At 42.9% G+C, this 13,395-nt stretch overlaps 1 protein-coding gene across 1 annotated transcript; it reads left to right on the top strand.

Annotated features, from left to right (window-relative positions):
• Nucleotides 1–2,337: 2,337 nt before the first annotated feature.
• On the top strand, nt 2,338–13,049 carry ARL4A (ARF like GTPase 4A). Its single transcript, XM_089654578.1, has 2 exons — nt 2,338–2,428; nt 7,643–13,049. Exon 2 carries the CDS (start codon nt 7,705–7,707, stop codon nt 8,305–8,307), a length of 603 nt encoding a protein of 200 aa, XP_089510704.1. The 5' UTR covers nt 2,338–2,428; nt 7,643–7,704; the 3' UTR covers nt 8,308–13,049.
• The last annotated feature ends 346 nt before the right edge of the window (nt 13,050–13,395 follow it).

Raw genomic sequence — 13,395 nt, 5'->3', positions numbered from 1 at the left:
ACAATTCCCCAGATGTTAACCCCTTTTTGCCCAGGGCCATTAGTACAACGCCCCAGATGTTAACCCCTTCCTGCCCAGTGCAACGCCCCAGATGTTAACCCCTTACTGCCTAGTGCCATTAGTACAAAGCCCCAGATGTTAACCCCTTCCTGCCCAGGGCCATTAGTACAACGCCCCAGATGTTAACCCCTTCCTATCCAGTGCCATTAGTACAGTGTCAGTGCTTTTTATTAGCACTGATCACTGTATTAGTGTCACTGAGGATGTCATTGACACCAAGTCAGTTCCCCCCTGTGTCAGAATGCTCACCGCAGTCCCGCTATAAGTCGCTGATCGCCGCAATTACTAAAATTCCAGTATATACACCGCCATTTGTAGACACTGTAACTTTCACGTAATCCAATTAATCTTAGATTGTAAGCTCCCAGGATCAGGCCCTCCTAACCCTCTTGTATTGAACTGTATTGTTGCTGTATTGTCTCCCTTTATATTGTAAAGCGCTGAGCAAACTGTTGGCGCTATATAAATCCTGTATAATAATAATAATTTACATATATTGCCATTTTTTTTAGCAAAGATGTCGCAGAATACATTTTGGCCTATATTTATGACAAAATTTAATTTTTAACATTTTTTTACTGGACATGTTTACTGGCAAAAAGTAAAAAATAGTTTTTTTTCTTAAAATTGTCGGTCTGTTTTATGTTTATAGCGCAAAAATAAAAACCGCACAGGCGATCAAATACCACAGAAACAAAGCTCTATTTGTGGGAAAAAAAGGACGTAAAGTTTTCATTTGGGTGCATGACCGCTCAATTGTCAGTTAAAGTAACGCAACGCCGTATCGCAAAAAATGGCCTTGTCAGGAAGGGGGGGGATCCTCTGGAGGGCAAGTCAGCCACAGAACCTGTGTAATTCATAGGCATTCGGTTTTAAAGGGATGAGGTACCCTAATTTAGAAGCATGTTTGGCCACCTTCAGAGCGAATGAAAAAAAAATGATCATAGGAAGTTCTCCTTTAGGCTCCATGCACGCGGGGCGGTTCAATAACGTTAGCTGTGTGAAGTCACGTTCAGCCCAGGTTCACACTGATGCGGTGCGGAATTTGCAGCAGTTTCTGTGTGAATTCCGCACCGCATCAGAATCGCACTCCGTTGGTGCGAACCGCTGCGGGTGTGTATGTTACGTTAACAACACCCCGAAATCGGTCCAAAAAACGTGGTGCGATGTGCAGAATCGGATCGCATGGGTGTGAATACCCGTGCGATCCGATTCTAGTGCGGTCCAAAAAAAAAAGGGTCCTGCACGTTTTTGGTGCGGGTGCGATTACAGCCATACAAAATGTATGACTCCAATTGCACACAGGGGTGGACTGACAATTCATGGGGCCCCCGGGCAATAGGGGATCATGGGGCCCGTGTCCTTGCCCAAACTCAAAAAAGCCTATGAAAAAGGTATCAGGGGCATCTCATGGGGCCCCCTACTGACCCAGGCCCTCGGGCAGTGCCTGAGTTTCCAAATGGTCAGTCCGCCCCTGATCGCACCGCACACAAATCGCATGTGACTTGCACAGGGATGCGGTGCGGTTCCTGTACGAATCACATGCGATAAGCCGCACCGCACAAGTGTGAACCCGGGCTAAAAACGGGAGTTTTTCAGCAATTTTGTATTAGCGTTTAGCTGCATTTTTTCACGTTTGCGGTTTTTGACAAAAGGGTTTTTTTTTGTAAAAACAGCATCCAAAAATGCTGGTTTGCTGTGATTTACCGCATTTTTCAGCGTTAGAGCATTTTTACAACTAAAAAAACTCTAGAAACCCAGCCAAAAAACGCTGATTACAGCCTATGTGTGTATGGACACATAGGATAACATGCTGGGGGGGGGGTTTACTGGCTATAGAAAAAAACATCAAAGCCAAAAACAGCCACTGTAAAAACATCCCGTGTGCACAAGGACTTCATTTAAACTTTTGTTGTTACTTTGTATCTAATTCAGAGAGCCTTAAAGGAATATTCCACCCCTTCCACCTTCACATAGGTGAGCCCTCCTGGTTGTCTGCAGACCCCCTTCCCTCCTTCCCCGGGGTCTATCTCTGCACACATCGTCCGTAAATCGCCGATAACGCCCGGCACCGTCCGCCATCACTCAGCCGCAGCTCCCTCCCGACACCAACAGGTGGAGCGGAGACCAGGAGACACTCAGAGCGGCGAGCAGAAAACACTCCCACCCAATCAGAGGCGGCTGCTGGCCTGGAAGGGAGGTGGGGAGGACGCACTCCGCCAATCGGAGGAGGGGAGGGCGTGTCCCGGCGGCCAGTCACTTGTCTGGTAATGTGCCTGCTCGCAGTCTGTGGCTGGCAGCGGCTGGAGGGGGAAGCGGAGCGATGCGGTCTATGTGCAGATAGCAGGCACTGCACCATCCCCGGCAGGTGGGTCCTCAATGATCTCTGATTGGCTGATCACTGCTGATTATTCATCAATTGCTTGCTGCTGGGAAGAGGGGGGGTGTCCTTTAAGAAAAAGGGGGGCTTAATATAATGGGGGGTGCATAATATAATAGGGGGGTGCACATACTCATTCACACAAGTTGCACTAGTTTTTGCCTTGACAATTGCATGGAGGATTGGGAGCTGTGTGCAGATCACCCATTGCAGGCTGGGTGGGGGTGATAATGGGGGGGGATCATGGTGTGGCTGCTGCTGTATTGGACTCTATGGGTGGCCTATGCAACAGCCATAACCAGTGATGCCCCCCCCCCCCACCACCCCCCCCTGCATTCTAGGGCTGACACAAAATATAGATAGGATGCAAGGATACATAATATCAATCTGCCAATACAAGGGTAACGTTGTAACAAATTCAATTCCAATGAGGATATGTTTGATCACAGCTGTCTGATCCTGCATGACCCCCCCACCTCCTTCCCCAACCGGTGTTGTGGTGCGGCGGCGTGTGTAGGATCAGCCAACACCCCTTTTCCTGCAGGCGTTCTGCTTTTCGCAGAGCTGACTTTGCTCGGTGCACAATTCCACTTTCGCCAAGCTGCAGGCTTAATCATCAACAAAGACTAACCCCCCCCCCCCCCAGGGTCCTGCTGTCAATCAGAACGCATTTATTGTGGTTTTCGTCGTGCCTCCTCTGACACCTATCGCCGGCTGAATTTGGTGACATCAGCTATTAGCAACCGCAAACGCATTTGAAAAATCGCAGGTGGCTGCGCTTTACTTAAGATGTTTCCATAGGGATATAGCGGGAGGATGGGATACTATTGTAGGAGATGGTTACGGGGGGGGGGGGGTCTCATTTTTAATAAGTCCTTTCAGTGGTTGGTTGGGCGCGCCTTGACTTTTTTAACCGCTGAAAGTTTGGATTGAATGTTTCTTGAACTCTGTTTTTATTTGTTTACTCCTGTACAAAGTTTCACTTCGTCACAGGATATTGTGCGGCGTAGTTTAGCATTCCAGCAAGTGGTTTTTTTTTTTTTTTTTTTTTTTTTTTTACGTTTTAAAGCGGGCCATAGACGAATCAAAAAAAAAGTTCTGTCGATCAAAAAACAAAAATAGCTCATATATTTGTGTCATTGATTGTTTATATTTTCTAAAAAAACAAACAAACAGGATGTTGGATCCGGTACTATCAATTGTAGCATGAAAATCACGTTGCAGCCGGCACACCAAATGAAGTGAAAAATGTTCTCCTCTATGGCCTGCTTTAGGGCTCATTCACACATGCAATAAAAATAGGCAGTTGAGCCATGGTTTTACTGCCCTACCAAGTCCGCCTCGTTCAACTTAATACAGAGGCCAGAGGGGGTTATACACATGCCGTGGCAAAGATTCTACCCAGGGGCGGACTGACCATTTGGAAACTTGGGCACTGCCCGAGGGCTCGGGGTCAGTAGGGGGCCCCATAAGATGCCCCTGGTACCTTTTTTCATAGGCTTTTTTGAGTTTGGGCAAGGACACAGGGGCCCCATGATCCCCTATTGCCCAGGGGCTCCATGAGTTGTCAGTGCGCCCAACCCTTGATTCTACCCCTTGTTCCTGTCCACCAAACATAACCCACTAAAGTGAATGGGGCCGTGCTGCAACCACATGCAATAGAAGCGATCGTGCAATGGAAGCGATCGCCTTCCAACCATCTGTCAAACACCCTCTGAAAAGCCATCTACCATAGATCATTAATCAGAGGTGTGGTAAGGGTTGTCAGCAGTGTAAACAAACCCTAAATGTTTATCTAAGGGTTGATTTATGCCGCAATCTCTGCATTTAGCGTGCAGTTCCAGGTGTACATTTGTAATGTTTCTGGTACATTTCGTGTGCAATTTTTAAGAATTATTATTTCTGTTGGTATTACCAAGTTGCATTTTTATGTGTTTGCTGTGTGTTCAGCATGTTTACATGTGAAAAACATGCAGCAAGCTGTATTTTCTTTTTTTTTTCTTTTTTTAAACACACATGAAACCACCTTTTTAATAGTGTAAACTAGGCTCATTAAAATACATTCTGTTTTCTTGCGTATTTTTTAATACATGCGTTTGATTGCATCTGGAGTAAATGAGTCCTTAGGGAAAACTGGGCATTTAGTATACATAGGTTGCACAAATAATCGGTATCCGTCAATGTATCGATCGCATATAAAGTATACCCAAATTTTATTATAGGGGTGGGTATGGAAGATGGTAACATTGTATCAGTTAAATTTAGTGGTGAATGAATATTCTGGTACGGAAACCAAAAATTCAGGATGCACTTGGCCGAAAACCGAAATGGACGGTTTTTTAAAATGTAATATATATATATTTTTTTTAAATACTCTGAATACATAATGGTTAAAAAAAAATATCCCAATTTTTTGGTAAAATATGAAAGATGATCTTATGACGAGTAAATGGATACCCAACATGTCATGCTTTAAAATTGCACATGCTCATGGAATGGTGTCAAACTGCGGTACTTAAAAAATCTCCATGAGTGACAATTTAAAAATTTTCTACAGGTTACCAGTGTAAGGTTACAGAAGAGTTCTAGTGTGAGAATTATTGCTCTTGCTCTGATGTTTGTGGCGATACCTCACATGTGTGGTTTGAGCACCGTTTACATATGTGGGCATTGCCTACGCATGCGTTCACTAGTATGTATGAGCACGGGGGGATGGGGGCACTTTTTTTTTTTTTTTTTTTTAATTTTTTTTTTTTTTTACACTGTACCTTTTTTGTTTTAAAAAAATAAATATATATATAAATATTAATCACTTGTATTCCTAACACAAGGAATGCATGCATCCCTTGTGATAGAAATAAGCAGTGACAGGTCCTGTTTATGGAGAGATCTGGGGACCCCACATGTTGTTTACAAGGTGCCAGAACTGGAAGTGACATCGCTCTGGTCCTCCAAGGGCATAGAGATGAGTGCAGGCCATCTTTCCTTCACTCATCTCTATGCCCAGTGTCGGGATCGTTCGGTGGTTTCTCAGGTAAGGCTGAGAACTACCGAGTGGTGACTGCAGCGGCGGACCGGCGGTGGCAGCGGCAAGGGGGCGGGGTTATTTTCGGCACCTGTATCAGTGCTCATTTTCATATCGGCCAACAGCCAATAGGGGTGTTTTTTGCCGAAACGTTTCGGCCACCGAAATTTCGGTGCACCCCTAGTTAAATTACATGGCGTTGATTGCACTTTTTGTTTTTCCTAAAGACTGCTCTTCTGAGGTTTTATTTTCACAATAATGTATAAAAATAAAAATCAATGTTATAAGAATGATTTTGAGTAAATGAAAGTTGTTACATGAATTGTAATTGTTTTCTATGAATTGGACTTTAGGGTGATCATTGTATGGTTTTTTTTTTTTTTTTTTTTTTTTTTTTTTTTTTTTTTTGTTTTCTAATGGTTTTGAGACTTTTTAGACTTCGATGACCCTCTTCATGACTTGATGTAATAACGTTTCTCAAATTTGATTCTGTTAACTTAAAAAAGCATTGTCTTTTTTTTTTTTTTCCCATGTTGAAGTTATTCAGTCAGTTATTCTTTTCATTTCCTGTCCCGTAGCCAAAACAAGTAGAGCGAGGGAATCCCTGACGGTCACCAGAACTAGTGTCCCCAGTAGAAGATTTCCTCTCTATTGCTGTTTTGGTGACAACCCAATTTTTGAGCTTTTTTTTTTTTTCTCCCATTGAGAAGGGTAAACAGGACAAATAGGGTGAATCTCCCATACAGACATAAATAAAAAAGACCTGCCCTGTGTTTTAATCCCTCCCTGCACCATCTAAAACTCGAAAAATATTTGCTTTTAGTTATACTTTAAGTTGGGAAATAATTTAGATCGATATCTTCAATCCAAAGACATGCAGGTAGGTTAAAGCGGGGTTCCACCAAAAAGGGGAAGTTCCGCTTTAAAGATTGGTCCCCCGCTCCTCATTAAGGATTGGCACCTTTGGGGAGTGGGTAACCAAAATTGACAGGTACCCACTCCCACGTCCACTGCAATCGCCTAGGGTGATCGGAAGCGGAAGTTGTCCTCCTACCCTCCCTCCCCGTAGTCTTGTGGGACACATGACAGGTCCCAGAAGACTACGGAGCCATTCAGGAAGCCGCAAGCTGTAACAGCCGGTTGCCCACACTGAAGATGCCGGCGCCTGGAATACAGGACAGCTGGTGAAACAGGCTGCGGCGGGGGCACCGCAGGATCGTGGGACAGGTGAATGGCTGTTTTTTTAACAGCCAGCAGCTACAGTTTTTGTAGCTGCTGACTTTTATTTTTTTACACACTAAGTGGAACTCCGCTTTTAACTTGACTCTTGGCCAAGTTAACCTTATTAGGGGTGAATGTATACAAGATGGGGGCCTTAGATTGTAAGTTCCTTGAGGGCATAGACTGATGTGTGTGTACATGATGTTAAGCTCTGCATAAATTGATGACCCTACTTGTATACCTGTAATAAATAAAAATACATTTCCTACCCATCATTAGCCTGGAAGGGATTTAAATACTCAAATAAGTCTAAGGGTTAAGAAAAGTACTTAGTTTACTTACCTGAATCTCTGCTCCTTCTAGATCAGGGTTTGTAAACCGGGGTTCCTCAGGAGGTTGCTAGGGGTTCCTTGAACAATGATCAGTGACATTGTTCCCAATAACACTATTGATCTTTTTAGCTATCTATAAGGGGGTAATTCTTCTCCATGACCTCAAGTGTAAGGAACATTCTTCCCACTGACCATCACACTAATGTATCATGAGTTGTAGAAGTAGTCATTTTTAGCAAGGGTTCCCTGAGACCGGAAAGTTATTTCAAGGGTTCCTCTCTGTTGAAAAGTTTGAGAAAGACTGTTGAGACCAGTCCCCATAACCTCTTCTCCCTTATGCTTCAGTGGTTGTAGGTGCTCTAAGGTTATGAAGCCCAACATGGGGCTCATAGCTCTGCATTGGATGGGAGGGCACCAAGTGACAGTCCACTGTTGGAGTGTAAGGGAGTTGAGGAGAGCTTCGACTGCCGGGTTAGCAGAGAATTGGTTTTTGTGGCTCCCTAAACTTAAATCAGTATTTAGCCCTTGCAGTTCAGGGGGAGACCCAACCAAGAAGTGTTTAGCAATGGATCTTTGTGATGTTCTTTAAATTCTATATTTACTGATTGCCCTTTTTTCTTTTAGGAAATCTTCTGGATTGGCTACAGATTGTGTTCCATCAACCTTTTTACAAAACCCTCTTCAAAATGGGGAATGGACTTTCAGAACAGACTCCTATTCTCTCTGGCATATCACCATTTCAAGCACTGCACATCGTGATCTTGGGTTTGGACTGTGCTGGGAAAACCACTGTTTTATACAGGTTACAGTTCAATGAGTTTGTCAACACCGTCCCCACCAAAGGGTTTAATGCCGAGAAGATCAAAGTGTCCCTGGGCAACGCCAAAACTGTGACGTTTCACTTTTGGGACGTGGGGGGTCAGGAGAAGTTGAGGCCCCTCTGGAAGTCATACACTAGGTGCACAGATGGGATCGTCTTTGTGGTGGACTCTGTTGACGTCGAACGGATGGAGGAGGCCAAAACGGAACTGTATAAAATCACTAAGATCTCCGAGAACCAAGGAGTCCCCGTCCTGATTGTTGCCAACAAGCAGGATCTCCGGAACTCTCTATCCTTGTCAGAAATCGAAAAGCTGTTGGCGTTAAATGAACTCAGCTCTTCCACGCCGTGGCATCTTCAGCCCACGTGCGCTATCATTGGTGATGGACTGCGGGAAGGCATAGAGAAGCTCTACGAAATGATCGTTAAGCGGAAGAAAATGCTCAGGCAGCAGAAGAAGAAAAGATGAACCTTTTGAGGTCTTTGTTGAATGACAAACGCGTAGGCTAAGCCCGTCAAAATCTTGGCGTTGCCAGGTTTGAGTTGGATGCCTAGGCTGCCTGGTGTTCCGTTCCATTCCATCTTTATTTAAAGCTGCACAGGGCTTATTCCTTGGAGTTCTGCAAATTGAGCAACAAGTTGTAGTGTGTCTGAGTTTTGTAACACCGGGAGATCATGGCGTCTATGTCAACTCAACGACTTTGCCACCGCCTAGTCGTTGAGAGTGGGTAACTTAATGTTCACAGGGTGTAGGAAGCAGGATTGTGCCTTGTGCGAGACAGAAAATTTCTCGAGGACATAGATATGCAGATTGCTTGGGGAAAACTTGAGGTTGCTTGCCCCACTCTTTTTACCTCCCTTTTTGTTTTATCAGACTGAACTTATAAGAATCACTGTGACTTTATCAGCAACTATGGATGGCTGTCCGTTCAATAGAGATCTTCATCTTAAGTCATCTGGAAACTATACATGCAGTGCATGATGGATTCTGATTGTTTTTGTTTTTTGTTTTTTTTTTGAACATTTGTTAGTGACATCACTGAAAATGCTGTGCATTATCCAGTATTGTATACCTCCATTATATATGGACTTTTTAGGTTCTAAAACATTTAATTTCATGGAATCTTCAAGCTTCCACCTCTTGCGTGGGCAGAACTGTTTTAAAACTCTATAGTCTGGTACAAGAGCACAACGTTTGGTAGGGCTTATTTAGTAACGGGACAACGAACAATGTGCTGTAGTGTACGGTGACCAGGCGATGCAACCGAATTGCAACTGGTCTTCGTGGGTTACTGCACACTGCCATTCATAGCACAGAATTCCAGTATGTATTTTTTTTTTTTGTCTCTGGGAGCCAAATTCAATTAATTGCAGGTAGTAATCAGGTACAGTACAGCTTCACCTTTTCCGTGGCCCATATAATTGAAGACGGGTTTGTCCAGCTCCAGTCCTGGAGGGCAGATGGAATTATCTTTCTTAGTGAGCTGATCCATGGTTGTAATGCATTACACGTTTACTATAGGATGGTTATATTCTTCGAGGACTTATTTGGACAGCTAAAGCATAAAGCTTAGGGGTTCACAGATGACGTTGCTGATCTAGATCTGGTTTTAATTTGGGGATTTTTTTTTTCATTTTAGATACTTGAATTGCATAATAAGAAATTCCTAAAGATCAAGTACCTCTAAATTTAGGCTGTGCAGGAAAAAAGCTATATTGGTAGCATCCACTTGATGTTTTTTGACTTACGGCCCATTGACACCATTGCAGCCATGCGTAGTCATGAATGTTACATGCATTGGGGCGACGCGTTGTCTTTCAATCTGAATGGTAAACCAACGTTGCTTTCCATTAGACGTATGTTGCGCTGCTAAAAATGATGCATGCACCATATTCTGTTGTGTTCGTTGCCCATTCATTTTGAATGAGCTGCCTTAACGCAACTCGCGTTGAAGTCTATGCACCACAATGGTGTAAATGGACCCTCATTGTTTTGGGGGGGGGGGGGGGGTTTGGGGACAAAGCATGGCAGGGGTTAAAACCTCTTGTTGCCCAGTGTAACCCCATTGGGGAGAATTCCTGTCCTTGTGACCCCTTTTTTTTTTTTGCTTTTACTAGACCAAGAAATGCAGAAAACTCTCGCCACTATGGACAGCAAAAAAATAAAATAAAATTGGCGTAAAGATTTACTTTAAAGTGTATGTGAAGGCTAAACATTTCTTTTAATTTTGGGTAGATAGGGAATGGTTAGATCTTCAGCCATTTTTTAAAAATTATTATATAGCGACAACAGTTTGCGCAGCGCTTTACAAAATCAAGGTAGACGTTACAATACAATGTGGTACAAAAGGAAACCGGGCCCTGCTAGAGCTTATTGTCTTCTATTTTACAGTGGGGAAATTTACTCCTCAAATTGTCCTAAATTTTGGAGTTTCATGGGAGAATGGAAGAAAATCCTTCAGTTGGGGCAAATAATCTGATAACTGTCTGAAGAAATTTTTCTTACTTTAGGGAGGTAGGTTTTTTTTTTTTTTTTTGCATCTCAAAGACAGGAAGTGAGGGCAAATTTCCATAGCAGGACACAGGTTGCAAAAATTACCCTGATCAGCATTCTAACTTTTCCCTGTTTTATTCAAAACTATAAAAGTAACATTTTTGGCTGTACATACACTTTTTGAGGTGCAGTAGGTGGTGTGAAAAGACCACAATTTTTTTTTTTTCAGTAAGCCCAACAGATAAGTCATCGTGCATGGTAGAAGATAGCTTTCTTTTCTTACTACAACAGTTTGTATTTTTTGTATTTTATTGTAACTATCTCTGCTCATGGTCCAGGGTCTGTGTTATTCTAGGATGCCTGGAGAGTCTTAGCCCCCATTCACACTAGCCTGAGCATAGCCTGGTGATTTCAAGTTTTTGTTTATTTCGTACAGTAGTAGAATCAAACATTTTTGCCCTCGTAGACTTTTTCAGACTCACATTTTCCGTCCCACCCATTAAAGTCTATGGGGCCAAAAATGTGCAATTCTGCCCCAGAGAAGCTCATGTCCTTTTTAGAGCTTCACACAACAGGTGACAAGGAACACACTGCTCAGGTCCCATAGAGTATAATGGGATTCTTCATCTTGAGTGCTTTGGAAATTGCATCACAAAATGTTTGTGTGAGTAGGGGCCTATGTAAATTTAAGCACTTCCTTCTGCTGTGAAATGACTCTGTGGATTGATCAGAATAGCACAAGGGGGTGTCCTACAAAGCAGGAGGGAAGGGACAGCAGGGGGTGTGATCAAAACCCATGGCCATTCCTATGCTTGCCCTAGAACATGGGTTTCCAGATTTTCCAAAGAAAGGGGCCAGTTTTGCTTTCCTTCTGGCTTTGGCCAGTGGGAGTAGAAAATGTCTCCGCATCAGTGGGAGTAAAGGATGCCCCATTGTTGGTGTTAGTGGGAGGAACAGTGTCCCATAGTTGATGTTAGTTGGGGGAATGGTGCCCTATCATTGGTGGGGGAAAAATAGTGCCTCAAGGGTCAGAGAAAGGCAGAGGGCCACAGTTTGAAGACCACTGCTCTAGGACAAGAGTTTCCAAACTTTCTAAGCAAAGGGACAGTTTACTGTCCTCCAGGCTTTAGGTGGCCTGACTGGCCAGTGGGAGTAAACTATGCACCATCATTGGTTTTAATGGGAGGAACTGTGCCCTGTTGTTGGTATCAGTGGGAGGAATAGTCCCCCATCAAATGTGTTAGTGGAAGGAATGATGGTCTATCATTGGTGTCAGTTTGAAGAATAATGCCCCAAGGGCCAGATACAGGCAAGCAAAGGGCCACATCTAGTCCCTGAGTTGGTTTGGAGACCACTGCTCTAGAAGACCAGTCAGTCTTTGTGGGCCACCTTTCCATTAATAAACATTACTCCCATTAGACTTGCCAAGGCTTCCGGGAGAATTGTACAAATCACTTTTGTATGATAGGTCTGAATACGAAACTTGTGACACTGCATGGTCTGTCTGTCTTTTAAAATCTAAAAAGAGCAAAACTATTTTGGGAAGAACAAGTTATCAAACGTCAGACTAAAAATGAAATTGTCTACTCTACCACAAAAACAAATACCTTGATACCTGCCAGAAACAGAGTCCCATATCCTCTCTGCTGCTTTCCTACTCAATACTTTCATGTGTCAAGATAGCAGAGCGGATGGTTTGGCAGCCGTCCAAGCGGAGCTCACGTCACATGGAGCCTTGAGTAGCTGAATGCCAAATTTTATTGTACAGCAAGTCTGCGATGGTTCTTATTTATCCAGGTCATGATGTATCTAGTCATAGTTGGCCACATTCAACTGGACGTGTTCTGTACTTCTGAAGATGTTTTGTAGCTGATCCAAGGCACTTCTTTAGATCTGAATGGAGGAAGTGGCTTGGTTAAGCTATGAAAGGTGTTCAAAATTTCAGAAAAAATTCAATTGATTATGACTAACCGCTACTAGATATTTACTGTATAAGGTGTACACCAAGAAAATAAAAAAGGTTGTTTATTGGGTACCTCGGGACCAAAATCTCCAAAAATGATTCTTGATCTAGACTGCAGACCTGTCATTCTGCCATTTAGAAGCTGACAATGGACTTTGGGGGTTTCCCTTTAAAGGCTATAAGCACTGCTTCCAAATTTTTTTATTTGCTAATGAGCAAAGTAATGTTTTCTAGAATAGGAAGTCCAAATGTCTATTGTCACCTGCTGGTTTCTTTTTATTTTAACGCAAGTCTTGAGTAGAGTAGAACCTGTTACTTCTGGCAAGAGTTTTGCCGTTTACACTTTTGGCGAGCCAGTCAGATTTTTTTTATTTTTTATTTTTTTTCATACGGTAGCATTGAACTGTCCTACTGCCTTTTATGCTTGTGAAGAGTAAACCCATCATGTCAGACTGTTTGCATGTTACATATTTGCATTCCAGCTGCCACTCTTTTAAGGTAGAACTTGCACTTTAATGTTTTTGAGGACTTTTTTTTTTTTTTTTTTTAATTATTATTATTACACCACTTGGCAGCTGAAAGAATTGAACACTGGACAATTCGAGGGGAATGGATTGGCTTCTGGCAGAACTTCTGTTTGTGTCTTTGTATGTTACCTGTCTTAGTGACCTAAGTCACTGTTCCAGTAGAGTTCATATTTATAAAACTTTGAACACTTTTCTTCAGCTTCAATAAACAAGTCTAAAGTTGGTAATGGTGTCTTTTTATTATTCAAAGGAAATTGATAGTTCTAGAGTTTTCATAAAGCTTAGATTCATTAGAGTTTAAACTACGAAACTGTATCTGTGCACCACAAACTGGAAACTGTTATTATTATTATTATACAGGATTTATATAGTGCCAACAGTTTGCTCAGTGCTTTACAATGTAACGGGAGACAATACAGCAACAATACAGTTCAATACAAGAGGGAAAGGAGGGCCCTGATCCTTGGAGCTTACAATCTAAGAGGGAGTGGGGGATAGTAGTACAAAAGGTAGTAACTGTGGGGGATGGACTGGTTGGAAGAGTAGAAGATTCCATTATTAGCTGACGGCAGG

This window comes from Staurois parvus, unplaced genomic scaffold, assembly GCF_062004578.1.
Source record: "Staurois parvus isolate SC_StPar_1 unplaced genomic scaffold, SC_StPar_1.0 ptg000779l, whole genome shotgun sequence".
Taxonomy (NCBI): domain Eukaryota; kingdom Metazoa; phylum Chordata; class Amphibia; order Anura; family Ranidae; genus Staurois; species Staurois parvus.
This window is presented reverse-complemented; position numbering and strand designations above follow the sequence as displayed.

Bases quoted from the DNA above. Each gene is read 5' to 3' on its own strand.
- ARL4A (XM_089654578.1), top strand. From the start codon at position 7,705: ATGGGGAATGGACTTTCAGAACAGACTCCTATTCTCTCTGGCATATCA.